The 14,552-nt window shown below is 28.3% G+C and overlaps 2 protein-coding genes across 4 annotated transcripts in view; one reads left to right on the top strand and one right to left on the bottom strand.

Annotated features, from left to right (window-relative positions):
* The window catches only part of LOC100198448 (protein MCM10 homolog), a 168,447-nt gene that overhangs the window by 13,201 nt on the left and 140,694 nt on the right, over positions 1 to 14,552 (top strand). The gene's annotated exons all lie outside the window — the stretch shown is intronic.
* Positions 1 to 14,552, bottom strand: part of LOC101234331 (IQ motif and SEC7 domain-containing protein 1) — a 74,434-nt gene that overhangs the window by 30,139 nt on the left and 29,743 nt on the right. For all 3 annotated transcript variants that reach the window (XM_065817558.1, XM_065817557.1, XM_065817559.1), the window contains exons 4-6: positions 12,358 to 12,559; positions 5,285 to 5,446; positions 3,381 to 3,462 (exon numbers count right to left, since the gene is read on the bottom strand). In XM_065817558.1, the coding sequence (XP_065673630.1) occupies positions 3,381 to 3,462; positions 5,285 to 5,446; positions 12,358 to 12,559 (446 nt within the window). The remainder of the gene's footprint in view (positions 1 to 3,380; positions 3,463 to 5,284; positions 5,447 to 12,357; positions 12,560 to 14,552) is intronic.

The following is a 14,552-nucleotide window of genomic DNA, read 5'->3' as shown; positions in this document are numbered from 1 at the left end:
GTGGTGTCTTTTGTTACAAATGGTTATTATAGAGTTTCATTTATGGAATTAATTATTTTAGTTACTTACTAAAAACCAACTATTGAACTAAGGGTATCTAAAACATCTTAATACAGAACAAAATAAAACTGATTCTTAGTAATAACTTGTTGTTTTTTTTTAAGATTTTCAAACAGCAAAATTTTTTTGTTCATTCAACAACCATCTTACATTCTTCTTAAAAAAGGTTTCATTATGAAAGATAATTTCTATTAAGTTTATTTATAAATAAAGCCACTTGTTTTATTTTAGATTTAATTTTGATTATATATAAGAAATATTTTTAGACCATTTAAATGTCTTTAAACCATTTAGATTTATACAATAACCATTTTGATACTAAAATCACTAATTTTAATTCAAAATCTTTTACATTTCCTATTTAAAACATTTTTTTTCTAATAGTATACAACACTGATATTTTTGGTAATGAAATGAAATATATTTAATGAAATATGAAAAAATGAAATATACTAATTTAGTTTGTTTGTTAAAGATACAATTATTTTTAAGAATTTAATATTTTTTCATTTTAGGATGTGGGAAACCATCGCTGCCCTATTCAACCATCGCCGCCCTATTCAACAAACTTCTCATCTTAACCAAAATTTATGAATTGCAGCAGACTTTTTTTCAAAAGTAAGATTGCTTGTGGTGTTCAACTTTAGCCGCTCAGTTATACCTGGTGCCAGAAGCCTAATTCAAGTTTTAAATTGGTAACTTATTTAGGAATAACTTTAATTGTTATTATAAAGATTTATTTTTTATTTTATTAGGTTAGGGGAGGGGGAGGGGGGGAAGGGAGGGGCAAATGTTCCTCTCACAAATCAATATGCATATAACCAATAAATGATTGTAAAACTAGGGTTTCCAAAAAACTGCATTTATAAAAAACCGTAGTTTCAATTTTAATTAAAAAAAACCTGTAGTTAAATGTGGTTTTCGGGGTTTTTTGTTAATTAATAAAACTTATGTAGGTTTATCTTGTATTATTTATTTTAAAAAGTTATTCAAACAAAGTGTTCTAACATATGTTCATATTTTGAAATAAAACATACAACAACTTATTTTTATTATAAAAAAATTTAAAGAAAAATTAAGATTTTAACAATTCATCAGATAATCGTGATCTGATTTTTGTGCAGAAACTAGTGCAGCTCGAAAAAAAGCCTCTGACATCTGTTGAGGTGGTTTATAGAGAGTATCATTGTAAATTCATTCAAGATTTTCTGTTCTTTTACCCGTATTTCCGTACAACAAAAACTCTTGCTTAAGCAATTTGAATTGATCGGTAGATTTAGGCAAGTGTGTGATGCTACCTTTATTGAGAAGTACATTTAACTCATCATTAAGAGAAACAAGTGAACTATCTGAAGTTGTACATGGTGCTTCAGCTAATAGTGGTTCCTAATCATTAGAAGTAAATCCAAAAAACCTAAATGCAAGTTTTCCAGAAAAATTTGAAGTATTTTTTAATGGAACAACTGAAGGATCTTTCAGGCGCTTTAACAACTGCATAACATTTTCTTTAAATCTTTCAACAATGCACTTTTTTAATTTTGAATGAAATAAAGATGCAATTTCTGTATTCATAACATATAGTTTTGAAAGCATGAATTCAAGAACAGTATCTGCTGTTGATAACGTTGAACCTTTTCTGCTAAGGAATTCCACTGCTAGTTTGCTGGCTCTAAAGCAGCATGTAATGAAGCTAATGACTCAAAATTTAGCTTGTTGATTACATCAAGAGCATTTAATTCAGTAAATGCCTGGAATATGCATTTATTAGTTTTTAACAAAGGCGCAGTCATTGAAAAAAGTAAATTCCAACGATGACGAACATCGAGATGCAATTCGATTTCTTTACCAAATTCCTCAGTAACTTTCTTCTGAAAAATTTGATTTGAACTGATGATATTTTTATGAATTTCACTACTTTTCGTGCATTCATCAAAATTTCAGGGTAGTCAACATTAATCTCATTGTTTACTGATTCAAAACTAAAACTACCATCATAAATTCCATGTTCATCCCTTCTGAATCACTGTCCGTTTCCTTGGGAACTGGTACGTTTGTGTCTTTATTTTTCTTGTATAACATGTCGCATACAACAAGATGAAATACATGATTTAAGCAAAACTGATCAACTATGTCCGTTAACTGCATAAGCTTCTTGTTGATTGCTGCACCATCTTGAGTAGAACCTACTACATCTCTTTCCATACAGACACCAAATAAATTCAAATAATCCTTAATATTTTGCATTAAATTTTCAGCTGGACAGGAACCATAAATCCTAATGAGGCCAGTTTTATAGGTTTTTTACATTCGCTTTCATGCAGGTTGACACTAATGTACCTTCTGTACATAAAAGATGTGTATTCATCATACGTTAAGCTGAATTTATGTCCCATTTTAATTTTTTTGATAATTTCTTGTTTCATCACTTCCTTTTTATCAGAAAAAAGTTGATGGATTAAACTCATCAAGTTATTGTTGGACTTGTAGGAAGATGATTTCCTCTTTGTTGAATCGATGAGCGAATAAATTTGTTGTTTTTTATTGTATTAGATTATTATCGGGGCAGCAAATTTCCATACTGATGACATAATTTATTTGCAAGATATATTTTCATCATAAGATATAAAAAATAAGAAATAAAAATCAATAAAAAAGATAAGAAACATTATTGTGAATTATTTTTATTACATACCTATACATTAATATTTTGTTGAACCAAAATAAACACTAAAAATATCCGTATGTTTTTTTAAAACTCTAATGGAAAAAATATATATATTTTTATGTTAAAGGTGGCAGTTTGGTACCCCCTTTAGAGCCATTAGAAAACACCTGTTAGGTTGAGTCAGTTATAAATTTGTAGCCCACTGTTACACCTATCTTTTGATACCAAGTTATAAGTATTTAGTTAAGAATTGACCAAGTTATAAAAATTTAAGTAAAGAAAAAATAAATTTTGACCACAGTTTCTTCAACAAATCCATATATCAAAAATTTGCTACTAAAAACCTTTTACTTTTTGTAGAATTGTTTGATTTTAATAGTTTTTTTCACCTTTAAAATACTGTATTGAAGCCCTTTATAATGAAAAATAGCAATTCAACCTTTGATCAATTTAAAATTTTCAATCCATTTAGCCTATTTAAAGCCACTAGTATTTTGATTTTTAAAAGAGATAACTGTGTTAGATTTTAGTAAAAAAAATTGTAATATTAATAATTACTGATCACATAATTTAATTAAATAATTTAAAAAATAAATTTAAATGATAGTTAGAATAATAATTAAAAATAAAGAAATAAAAAGAAAATAAAACTTACAGTTAGTTTGAAATAAGACTGAAATTGACGAAGTGCTTCATCAACTGCTTTGCCCACATAATCAAACGATTTTGCAAATTCACTGATATAAATAAAGAATGTAAAATTAAACCTAAACCAACAAAGAACACAAATAAATATAACAAACATTGAAAAATTTGTTTCATTTGAAATTAAAATATTAGAGTTTATCAATAGATCAATGTTTAAAATTATTGTGCACAATTTTTGTGTGCAAAATTTGGTACAAGATAAAATATATACTACAAACTGCTAACCAGTAAAATGCAATTTTACTGGTTAGCATTTTAAACCACAATTTAGTAGTTGCGGTGTAATAGTTTATTAGCACTTTTTTTTAACACTCAGTCAATGTATGTAACCTTCAGTTAATGTATGTAAATTTAATTCTGCTAATACCTATAGTCAGTTGATGTATTTACGCTTGGTAATTTATAGAAGATTAACATACTAGTTTATTTATTAAATTTTTGTGGTCCTTAAAATATAAAACGTATTTTAAGGACCACAAGTATTTTTTGTTTGGCTTGTGAAAAAGCTTGTATTTTACCAGTTTGCATTCTACCAACAACCAAGAAATTAAAATATGTAATATTTTATTTAAAAAATTCTAAATTGTTAAAACTGAATACTGACAACCTTCCCTAGAATATTTTTTTCCCCACTTTAAGCACTGGTTAGAATAATATACATCAAACTTTTTTAATATGTGTTCTTTAAATAAAAGAATATACTTATTACACTTATCAATACCTGTTAAAAAATATGGTTTCTATGGTTTCTGTACACAATTGTTGTAAACGTTACATTATTGTTAAGTATTGATGTTTAACAACAAAGGGCAAGACTTTTAGACTTTTGTATAAAATTTTTGTTTAAAAGTAGTTAAATAGTTAAAAGTTAAAAGATATTTTTTATTAAATAAGAGTTAATGATAAAATATAGATTTTCTAATCCAATTTTATAACCAATATACTATTCACAAGACAAATTCTCAATGGCTGCCACACCAGTTTTAAGCAACAGTTAAAAATAATTTAAACTGTTTTATAAAATAATTTTAATATGGGTTTACAAAATCTTTATTTTTTGTTTTAATTTGCAAATATGTTTAGTTTACTTTTACCAAAGCTTAATAACTTTTAAATTTTTAGTAATTTTATGAGGTATATTTAAATTTCAAAAAAAAAAAAAAAAGTTGAATTTAATGATCATAAATACAAAGTAATAAATACATATAAATAAAATAAATTCTTAATCATTAATTTCATCTTGTATTTACTTGCAGTTTTTTACTAAGATCAAGAAGTATAAAATAAATCGATACTTAGGACAAAAACATATGAGGATGAGCACAAAAAAAAAAAAAAAAAAAAAAAACATTAAAAATATTTGTGGCGGACTAAACTTTAAAAACATTTTTGGAGAAGCAAATATTAAATGGTAAACATTTATAAGTTTAGAACATTCTTATCAAAAGCAAAAAAAAAAACCGCATCTATTTTATGACAAAAGGCATTTCACAAAAGTGCAGTAGTGGTGTAGTGGTAAAGCGCTCACTTTATAAGTGGGAGGTTCCGAGTTCGATCCCCACCACGCCTTTGGTAGTACCACGCTCAACTTGTTTCTCCGCGCAGCGGCCTTGATCGTCAAGGTTCGTGTTTTGGAGTTATAGAGTTGAGAGAGGATTATAACCACTATTAAGTAGCCTCCTTATTCTGTAGTGGCCTTCTCGGCCTTAAGGAGGTGAATAACAAAAAAAAAAATTTCACAAAATTAAACAAGCAAGACTTTAAATGAACAATAAAAATATAAAAATGGTAACTGTAAGAGAAAAACTCAATAAAACTAAATCAGGTAAAATGTAAAAAGTAAAAACTCACTAAAGCACTCTCATATTAAAATCATTACGCAAGTTGCCAAAGTATTCTGAAATTTTTTGCTTTGAGATCATTGTTTCTTTTCTAAAAAACTCAGCGATACTTTTTTCGTCACCTTCCATATGGCCATTGTCGATTAGATATTGGATGCCTACTTCTGGTTTCCTAAACATGGTTTATAACAAAACTGCATTAAATGAAAACACTAAATAAATATTTGCTCTAAATTTACTTAATGATTGTTAAAAAAAGTTTATTTATTATAAAATCATTTTATTTTATTTTAACTAAGTGTGTTAAAATAAAATGAGTTTATAGTTTACCAACCTCTGACACTTTTAGGAGTGCAGTTGTCTTATGCAGATCATGATTCCGAGGGCTGTAACACATATACATATACACACACAGATATATATATATATATATATATATATATATATATATATATATATATATATATATATATATATATATATATATATATATATATATATAAATTAGTAAAAAACACTTATCTAACTTTTATCTTCCACTTGAAATTTCACCATTGCTTGATCATCAGGAACTCTTCCTGACGATCCAGCAATGGTGAAACTTTAAGTCGAAGATAAAAGTTAGATAAGTGTTATTTACTAATTTATTTAATAATGCTCTGTTCTTTAAGAACATTGAGAACTCTATTTGTGAAATACACTAACATAATTTAAATACATATATATATATATATATATATATATATATATATATATATTTTGTTGTATATATATATAATGTTTGTAGGTATATATATATATATATATATATATATATATATATATATACATATATATATATATATATATATATATATATATATATATATATATATATATATATATCAGTGCATGTGATGAATGAAATCGCCCAGCGCAATATTTCGCGCTTGGAATACTGAAACACGTCATCAACGAGTGTGATTATGCGCGCTTGGCACAAAGTCTTCAAGAGCAATATTCAGAGTTGAAATTGGTTGCCATGGCGCCAGCCATAAATTACGTATGCAAGTATGAGGAGGGGTCACTCAAAAGCGTACCAGCGAGTACAAGGGAAAAGGTAGGCGATTTTTGTTTGAATTTTTTTTATGTGAAGTCCGGGAAATCAGATGAAAAAGCTTTGGTTTTTTAGTTGATGCATTTGTCTATCTACTGCAGCTTTAGTATTAAATAAATGCAATTAAATATTGCCATTTACTAAAAGTTGACAACACAACATAATATGACAACATTGTTTCCTATTGGAATTAAATTAATATGCTTGAATGCGGATCAACAGATACATTTTTAAACAACAGATACATTTTTAAACAACAGATACATTTTTAAACAACAGATACATTTGTAACAACAGATACATTTTTAAACAACAGATACATTTTTAATTTAATTTAAAATTAATAATAGTTAAAAATAAAAATATTAAGAATATTTCTTTTATTTACAAGAGATGTGTGAAAAATTAAAAATAATAAAGCAAAAGAACCTTACAATTTTACAAAATCTTTTGGATTTTTTACTTTTGATTTTTGAAAATTCAATCAAGTTTTAATTTTTTAATTTAAATTTTCTATTCTCATTGGGACAAAACATTTTGAAAATAGTAAACATTCTATTCTATCTGTTAGCAGTAATGTCTTCATAACTTTTCATTAATTGTTTGTACCAAACTCAGGCCTTGTTACGAGATTTCGCTGGGTAGCGAAAACGCGTAACGCATTTCTAAGTAACTCAACTCAGCAAATATATTTTGCATCGTTAGAAGTTATATTGCGTCACTAGCGTCTTTTTAAGTACCACATTGTAATTAAAGTTATTTTATTAACGCGTTAAAAATCATAAAAACAGTTAGTTTTTTTCTCACTAGAACAAAAGTTACAAATAAAATCTAAGTTCTTATTTAATAAATCATTTTTTTTTTTTTCAAATATGAACTAAATTTTATTTTGAAAAAAATATTCTTTTCATGAAACGTAAAATAATGTTTGTTTATTTTCTTATGATTTTATTTATGGTTTTTGATTATTTTATTAACTGTTAATAAATTTTTTCTTATTTAATTTGCGAACTCTTTTTAATAATGTTTTTAAACAATAAAGAGTTTTTTTTGTTATTTATCAGTTACCGATTCATATTCGTGATCATAACTTATTTTCATAAATTAAACGAACGTCATTAAAACTTTACGTTATTGAATTAACAATAAACAAAATATCTTATTAATAAAATATTTACATTAAAATAAATCGTGCATTTTTAAAACTATTATGACAAAATATAATTTTTACATTTAAAAGGAATTTATATTTAATTCCTTAAGATAAAACTTAAGACACTTTTTTTTTTTAACTAATTTTTATCAACAATAAAAAAAATTATTAAGCAAACTGTTTCTTTAACAAAAAATCTATTAGTTTACAATTGCAGTTAAATGCTTTTACTTACGACTTTATTTCTTCAGAATAAACATCACATAAACGATATCAAAAGATAATTAAAAATATTCTAAAAGATAAAAGTTTTTGCGTAAGCAAAATGCGAGCTTCTTAACGCTTCTTAACGCCTGCAAACTGAAAACTGCATTCTAATTTAAACTGAATGCGCAATTTAATTATTATCAAATGAATAATTTTTTATATACTTGATTATATACCTAATAAATATATAACAGGCTTATACAAATAATATACTAATTTCTTTTGTTGTTTAAGAGTACGCTTCCAAAAGTTTGAAAGTTATATAGTAAATATATTTGTTATATGTATTGTTTGTTGAACATTTTTTTTTATTTTTTAGTCTTGTTTAGCTTTAATTTCTTTAATAAATAGACTTTAATACAAGCTTAACCAATTTGAAGATATCAGTGAAATAATTAGTTTATTAACTTATACTTGACAAAAAATATTTGATATTTCAATGTTTTGATGTTTTTGAATTCTAAATATAATAGTCATTAATTAATAGAATGTGATGGAACCTGTACGAAATCGAAGCTATAAGTGAAGTTCTAGATTGATAAGTTTTTTACGCTAGATATTTATTAAAAAGGTATCTATAAATACTATGCTAGATATTTATAAATATTGCGCTAAATATTCAATTTTTTTAACATTTAAGTTTGGAATTTTCATTAAAGTGTAGCAAGTTTTGATACTTTATTAAATGGACTTTTTTGTTTTTTTTTAAAACATCTTCACTTCCAACAAGGCTGCAAGCAACCACTAATTAGCGTTGGAAGATACTGAAAGAGAAAAGATAAAGATTGTAGAGCAAGATAACAATTGACGGACGACTTAAAAGATTGCAAATTATATGAATCAGGAAAGCAAGATGAAGGAAGCAAATTCCAAAGAACTGATGTTCGACGAAAAAAACTAGACGAATAAGCGTTATTTGAGCACTTAGAAACAGTCACAGAAAAAGGATGACACTTAATTGAATGACGAGTAAAACGAGAATGAATTTTAGTAGATGGCACAAGAGACGCTAGCTCTTTAGAGCAGTGCCCATTATAGTATTTGTAAAAAAGAAAAAGAGAAGCAACATTACAAAGATGTGATAATGGTTGGAGGTTGGCTGCAAGAGCAGGTCCAACTATGTTTACAATGCGTTTTTGCACCTTGTCTAAAAGAGAAAGGGCATCATTAGAAGATCCGCCCCAGATATGGCAACAGTATTCCATACAAGGCCGGATTTAAGATTTATAGAGATAGAGAATAGAATCCGAAGTAAGAAAGTGACAAGCTCGATAAAGAGATGCAACCTTAGCAGATGCTAATTTTGCAACTGATTTGATATATGGTTTCTAAGAAAAATCGTAAGTAAGAGTTAATTCTAGAAGATGAAGAGTAGATGACTCATTGAGTACATCACCGTTCATAAATATTGGAAGATCTAAATTATTGCGATAACGATTGGCTGGAAAAAATTGAGTTTTATCTGAATTAAAGTTCACCAGCCACTGTGAGCCCCATGCTGTAGCAGAAGTGAGATCCTTTTCAAGCTCAAATGCCCCCTCCAAGCAATCAGAGGGTGTTGGTTTCTTATCACGACAAGAATAAATGGTAGTATCATCAGCAAACAATGCCACCTTAGATGTGAGAATATCTGGAAGATTGTTAATGTAAATTAAAAAGAGTATAGGGCCAAAGATAGAACCTTGAGGAACTCCTAAAGTTACAGAATAAGAAGAAGAGTGTTGTCGATTGAGGACAACTTTTATGCTACGATTGGAAAGGAAGGATTCAATGATCCTAAAGATGTTGCTGGATACATCATAAGAAGAAAGCTTATGGAGAAGACCAGCATGCCAAACTTTATCAAAAGCTTTTTAAATGTCAAGAGCGATGGCATTAACTTCTCCACCTTCATCTAATGCACGATAAAACCTGTCAGTTATTACTGTTAGCAAATCAGCTGTAGAACGAGAAGATCAAAATCCATATTGATGGTCAGAAAGTAAGTTATTAGATTCAAGATGAGAAATTAAGTGTTTGTTAATTAAAGATTCAAAAACCTTGCTTATGATAGGAGGAAGACTTATGGGACGGTAGTTAGACGAATCAGATCGCTCTCCAGAATTTTTGAAGATAGGGATAACAGATGCCGCTTTCCAGCAGGCTGGAAAACAAGACTCTGATAAGCACTTGTTGAATAGTTTTGAGAGTATAGACGACAGCTCAGGAGAACACTTCTTCAAGACAATAACAGGTATGTTGTCTGGACCACAAGCTGTAGAAGAGTCTAGGCAGGAAATCACTTTAGATACAGATGCTGGAGTGATACGAATGTCAAGCAATGGATCAACTTGTTTGTTGGCAATATCAGGTAGAACGCAATTAGTGGAATCAAGAGATGATATTGATGAAAAGTTTTTAGCAAACAATTCAGCTTTGTCTTAAGGTGAGGTGACAAAGTCTGAACCAAGAGAGGTGGAATTATAGATTTGCCCTTATTATTGATATTATTAAAGATTCTCCAGAAGTCACGAGAGCCTAATTTTTGAGAGGAGATACGAGATTTAATGACCTGAGAATAGCGGGTTTTGGCGTTAGACAAAACCTTTTTACAATTGTTTCTAGCAGTAATAAACAGACGTCTGTTTTCTAGAGAATTGTTTTGCTGACAAATATGGAAGTAACGGTTTCGATTGGCAATCGCAGCAGCACAAAGTGAGGAAAACCATGGAGGAGAGTGAGGCTTGACCTGGAATCGTTGAGAGGGAATAAAAGATTCTCTCTCGACGAATAAAAGACTTAAATGCAATTCAAAGTAAAAGTGATGTTTTTTGTCAAATGGACCCTAAAGCGAAGCTTTCTGTTAAATGTACTTAAAAAAACTATACAAGTTTGAAAATGGTTTGACTTAACAAGGGTACGATTAAGCAGATAATATGATAAAGTTTAACTGGAATTAAAAAAAAAAACATTATTTAACAATATGCAAACAGCTGAATTTAGCTTTCAAATAGAAGAAATAGATCATTTTTAATTTGAACTTAAGCCGCATGAATTAAAATTAAAGTAAATCAAACAAATTATTTGTGACGTACTTTATTACAACATTATTTAACAATATGCAAACTCTACTGTTTAAACATGTTTCTTCAGCAAAAAAATTTTGCTGAAAATATTTCTTTAAAATCAACTTATGACTTTCTCCCACACAAGTTCTTCAGACAAGCGCGATTTTTTACTCTCATAATGAAACTAGTGAGCATTATTTTTTGCTCCTGGAAGGCCATTTACTGGCGTGGAGCGATCGCTCTCGCTTCATTACAAGGCCTGATATATATATATATATATATATATATATATATATATATATATATATATATATATATATATATATATATATATAGTTAATTCTCAATAACTTAAACTTTTAAGGGTATATAGGTTATAACACCAAAAACCAATATCATAGTTTGAAGTCCAACAGAGATATTTTAGTTTGGATATTTTGTGCAGAAAGTTAAATTTGATCGTTATTTAACAATAGATATCACCTTTTAAAAATGCATTTTACAAGTTTTTAATTATCAAAGCGATAATTGATGAAACTAAATTTGGTATAGGTCTTATAAAGAGGCTATTGAAGAAATGGTCTTTTTCCAATGAATTATATAAAAGTTTTATGATTATTTTTAGATTTTAGTTTCTTTTTTGAAAGGTTGTTAAATTAAAATCATTAAAGCTAAGTTATTGAATTTTTTTTTTTAAAGATTAATTAAATTTTTTAAGATTAATTAAATTTTAGCTGCTTTTTATACACGCTAAACTTTTTTTTTTCGGTGAATTATTAGAGAAATCTAGAATATGCTTAAAAAACTTTATAGGTACTTATTGAAGAAAATGGTCTTTTTCGTATGGAAAATTTAACGAATGTTCAATTAAAGTAAATTCTTGTTAGATAAAATTGAAAAAAGTTTAGCAATGCAGTGACTTCCTGATTATTTGGTAAAAGCTAAAAAATAATTGCTTTTTTAATGTTATTTTGTTATGATTTACTTTGTAACAGTTTTATTATAGCATTATTTTATGTCTGACAGTGATCTATTCTATTTAAATCTAAATAAAAGAAGGAAAAAAAAAAGAAAATATTAGGCTACTGTTATTTGTTTTAAATGGAATGATGTCTGGAAAAATTTTTTGAAGGTGGTTCTTATATAATCAAAAAAAATTATTTAAATTTCTTTATTTCAACTTAACAAAGTTCCAATTATCCTAGGTTCAACATAACCATAATGGTAATCAATTTAATTATTTCAAATGAAATGGGACCAAATTATTTGAGATAATAAGAGTTTGAGTAAACTGGTGTTTAACTTACCCAGAATTTACTCTTTATATATATATATATATATATATATATATATATATATATATATATATATATATATATATATATATATATATATATATATATATATATATATATATATATATATCTGTGTGTATGTGTGTATTTGTGGGTGTGTTTTTGTATTAAAGTATATTTTTAACGAGCAAAATTCAAAAAGTCGAAAAAGTAAATAAAGCTAACCAATTAAATAAGTTAACTCCAATTCGAAACTGACGCTTATGTGTTGACTTATCAACTGTTGGCTGAAATTTTTCTGGTAAAATTAAACTATCATTCATAGAAAAGCCATCCGTATAATCGCAATTATAAATTTTATCTACCACAAAGCTTGAACCATCTTGTAACTTTACATGCTTATCATCTGTCTCTGAAACGGTTGAGTCTAAATAACATCTAAGATATTGTACTATCATATAGAATAGTAGGATCAAATTACAACATATCAAGCAGATGTATTTTAACTTAAAAAAAAACAAACAAGAAAAACAGTAGTTATTGGTTAAAATTAAATTAAAAACTAAACTTGTTTTAAATTAAAATTTAGTCAAAAAAAAATGTGTCAAAAACTTTTGTTCATAGTGCTTTTGTCAATAAACAAAAAAATGTTCACAAAAAGTGTGTTTAAAAAAATTTCATAAAAACTGTGTTTTAAAATTTTTTTTTATAAAAAGTCGAAAGTAAGTGATGCATCAGATTAAAAAGAAAACCAAAATTTGCAGTTTAAATAAAAAAAAATGTTATAAATGATTAACGAAAAAAGGTTAAAAAATCATTCATCTTTTTATTGTTGCTAAATCTTTTTTCTAAACTTTTCTTGCGTTTAACGTTCTTTAGGTATTATTTAAAAAACGATTAATAGTGTCTCCGGCATTATGCATAGTAAAGAAAATTTGACCAGCCTCGCACCCCTTCTTCATCTATTAGGGTGGAGTAGATGTATTTTTAATACATTATTTCCAGTTTAGGATGTTGAATACTGGATCTTCTTGACTCAATGCATTGGTTTTTGCTTGTGTCTCTGTTTTTATGACTAGAAAACTCATTCTATTATCTCCTAATGAGGGTACAGCTCAAAAACTCAGTTTTATGGTTCTGAGGCCGGCTGGTAGTCAGGTTTCCCGAACTCTGTGGTAGCTCTCAGAGAGGCTGATTCCATCAACAGTTGAAAAATATCAAAGTATTAACAGTGCCATGTTGCGCATGGATGGTGTCCCTGTTTGTACTTTTGGTGTGCATTGCGGAGGCCACATTTGGAGCCCTTTGTTACAGCTTAGGATTTATTAATAGTAATGAGGCAATTGCTAGGGCTATTAAACAGTTTATTGAGTACTATCTATGCTTTGAGTCAAAATGCTTAACAAATTTAAAAATGAATAAAGTACCAAAAACTAAAAAACACAAAAAACCATCATCATCACGAAGTTCTCTAAACCTATCATTCACTAATATTCGTGGTCTTCGAAGTAACTTTTCTTCTGTTGAGACTTATCTCTTGCAAAGTTCACCAGACTTATTTGCTCTTTGTGAGACTAATTTGAGTTCGGCTGTCTCATCTTGCAATCTTTGTGTTGATGGTTATCTTCCTCTAATTCGTAAAGACTCCAATAGTCACATGCTTGGCCTCGGCATTTACATTCGTAAGAATTCACCCATTTGTCGTGAAACTAGGTTTGAATCCACAGACTATTCTTTCATGTGCTTCCATTTAGCACTACTTCACTCTATTGCCTTTCTCTTTGTTCTATATCGCTCTCCTTCATCTCAAGACTGCATTCTTTTTGACATTATTTCTGATCATATTGACCAAGCCCTCTCTTTATCCATCAGCTAATATAGTTGTTGTCTGTGACTTTAATGCTCACCACTCTGAATGGCTTGGCTCTAGTGTCAGTGACTCTGCAGGCATTAAAGCCCACAACTTTTGCCTTTCTCAATCCCTAACTCAAATAGTCAACTTTCCAACTCGCTTTCCAGACAACCTGAATCATTTACCTTCTCTACTCGATTTATGTTTTGTTTCTGATCCTAGTCAGTGCTCAGTTTCTCCACATTCACCTTTAGGTGAATCTGATCACAGTTTGATCTCTCTAAAACTAATAACTCATTCTTCTTCATCACCTGAATCCCCCTATTATCGAACCTCTTACAACTACAGCAAAGCTGACTGGGATTCTTTCAGTGATTTTCTTTGTGATGGCCCTTGGGTAGAAATCTTTCGTCTTCTTGTCGACAAATGTGCTTCTTACATAACTTCATGGAAACAGGCTGGCATGGAATCTTTTATTCCCTCTCCACGATTCCAGGTCAAGCCTTACTCTCCTCCATGGTTTTCCTCACACTGTGCTGCTGCAATTGCCAATCGAAACGGTTACTTC

The sequence above is a fragment of the Hydra vulgaris genome, chromosome 14 (genome assembly GCF_038396675.1).
Source record: "Hydra vulgaris chromosome 14, alternate assembly HydraT2T_AEP".
In the NCBI taxonomy this organism is placed as follows: Eukaryota; Metazoa; Cnidaria; class Hydrozoa; order Anthoathecata; family Hydridae; genus Hydra; species Hydra vulgaris.
Note: the sequence above shows the minus strand (reverse complement) of the source record. Positions and strands in the feature narration are given on the sequence as shown.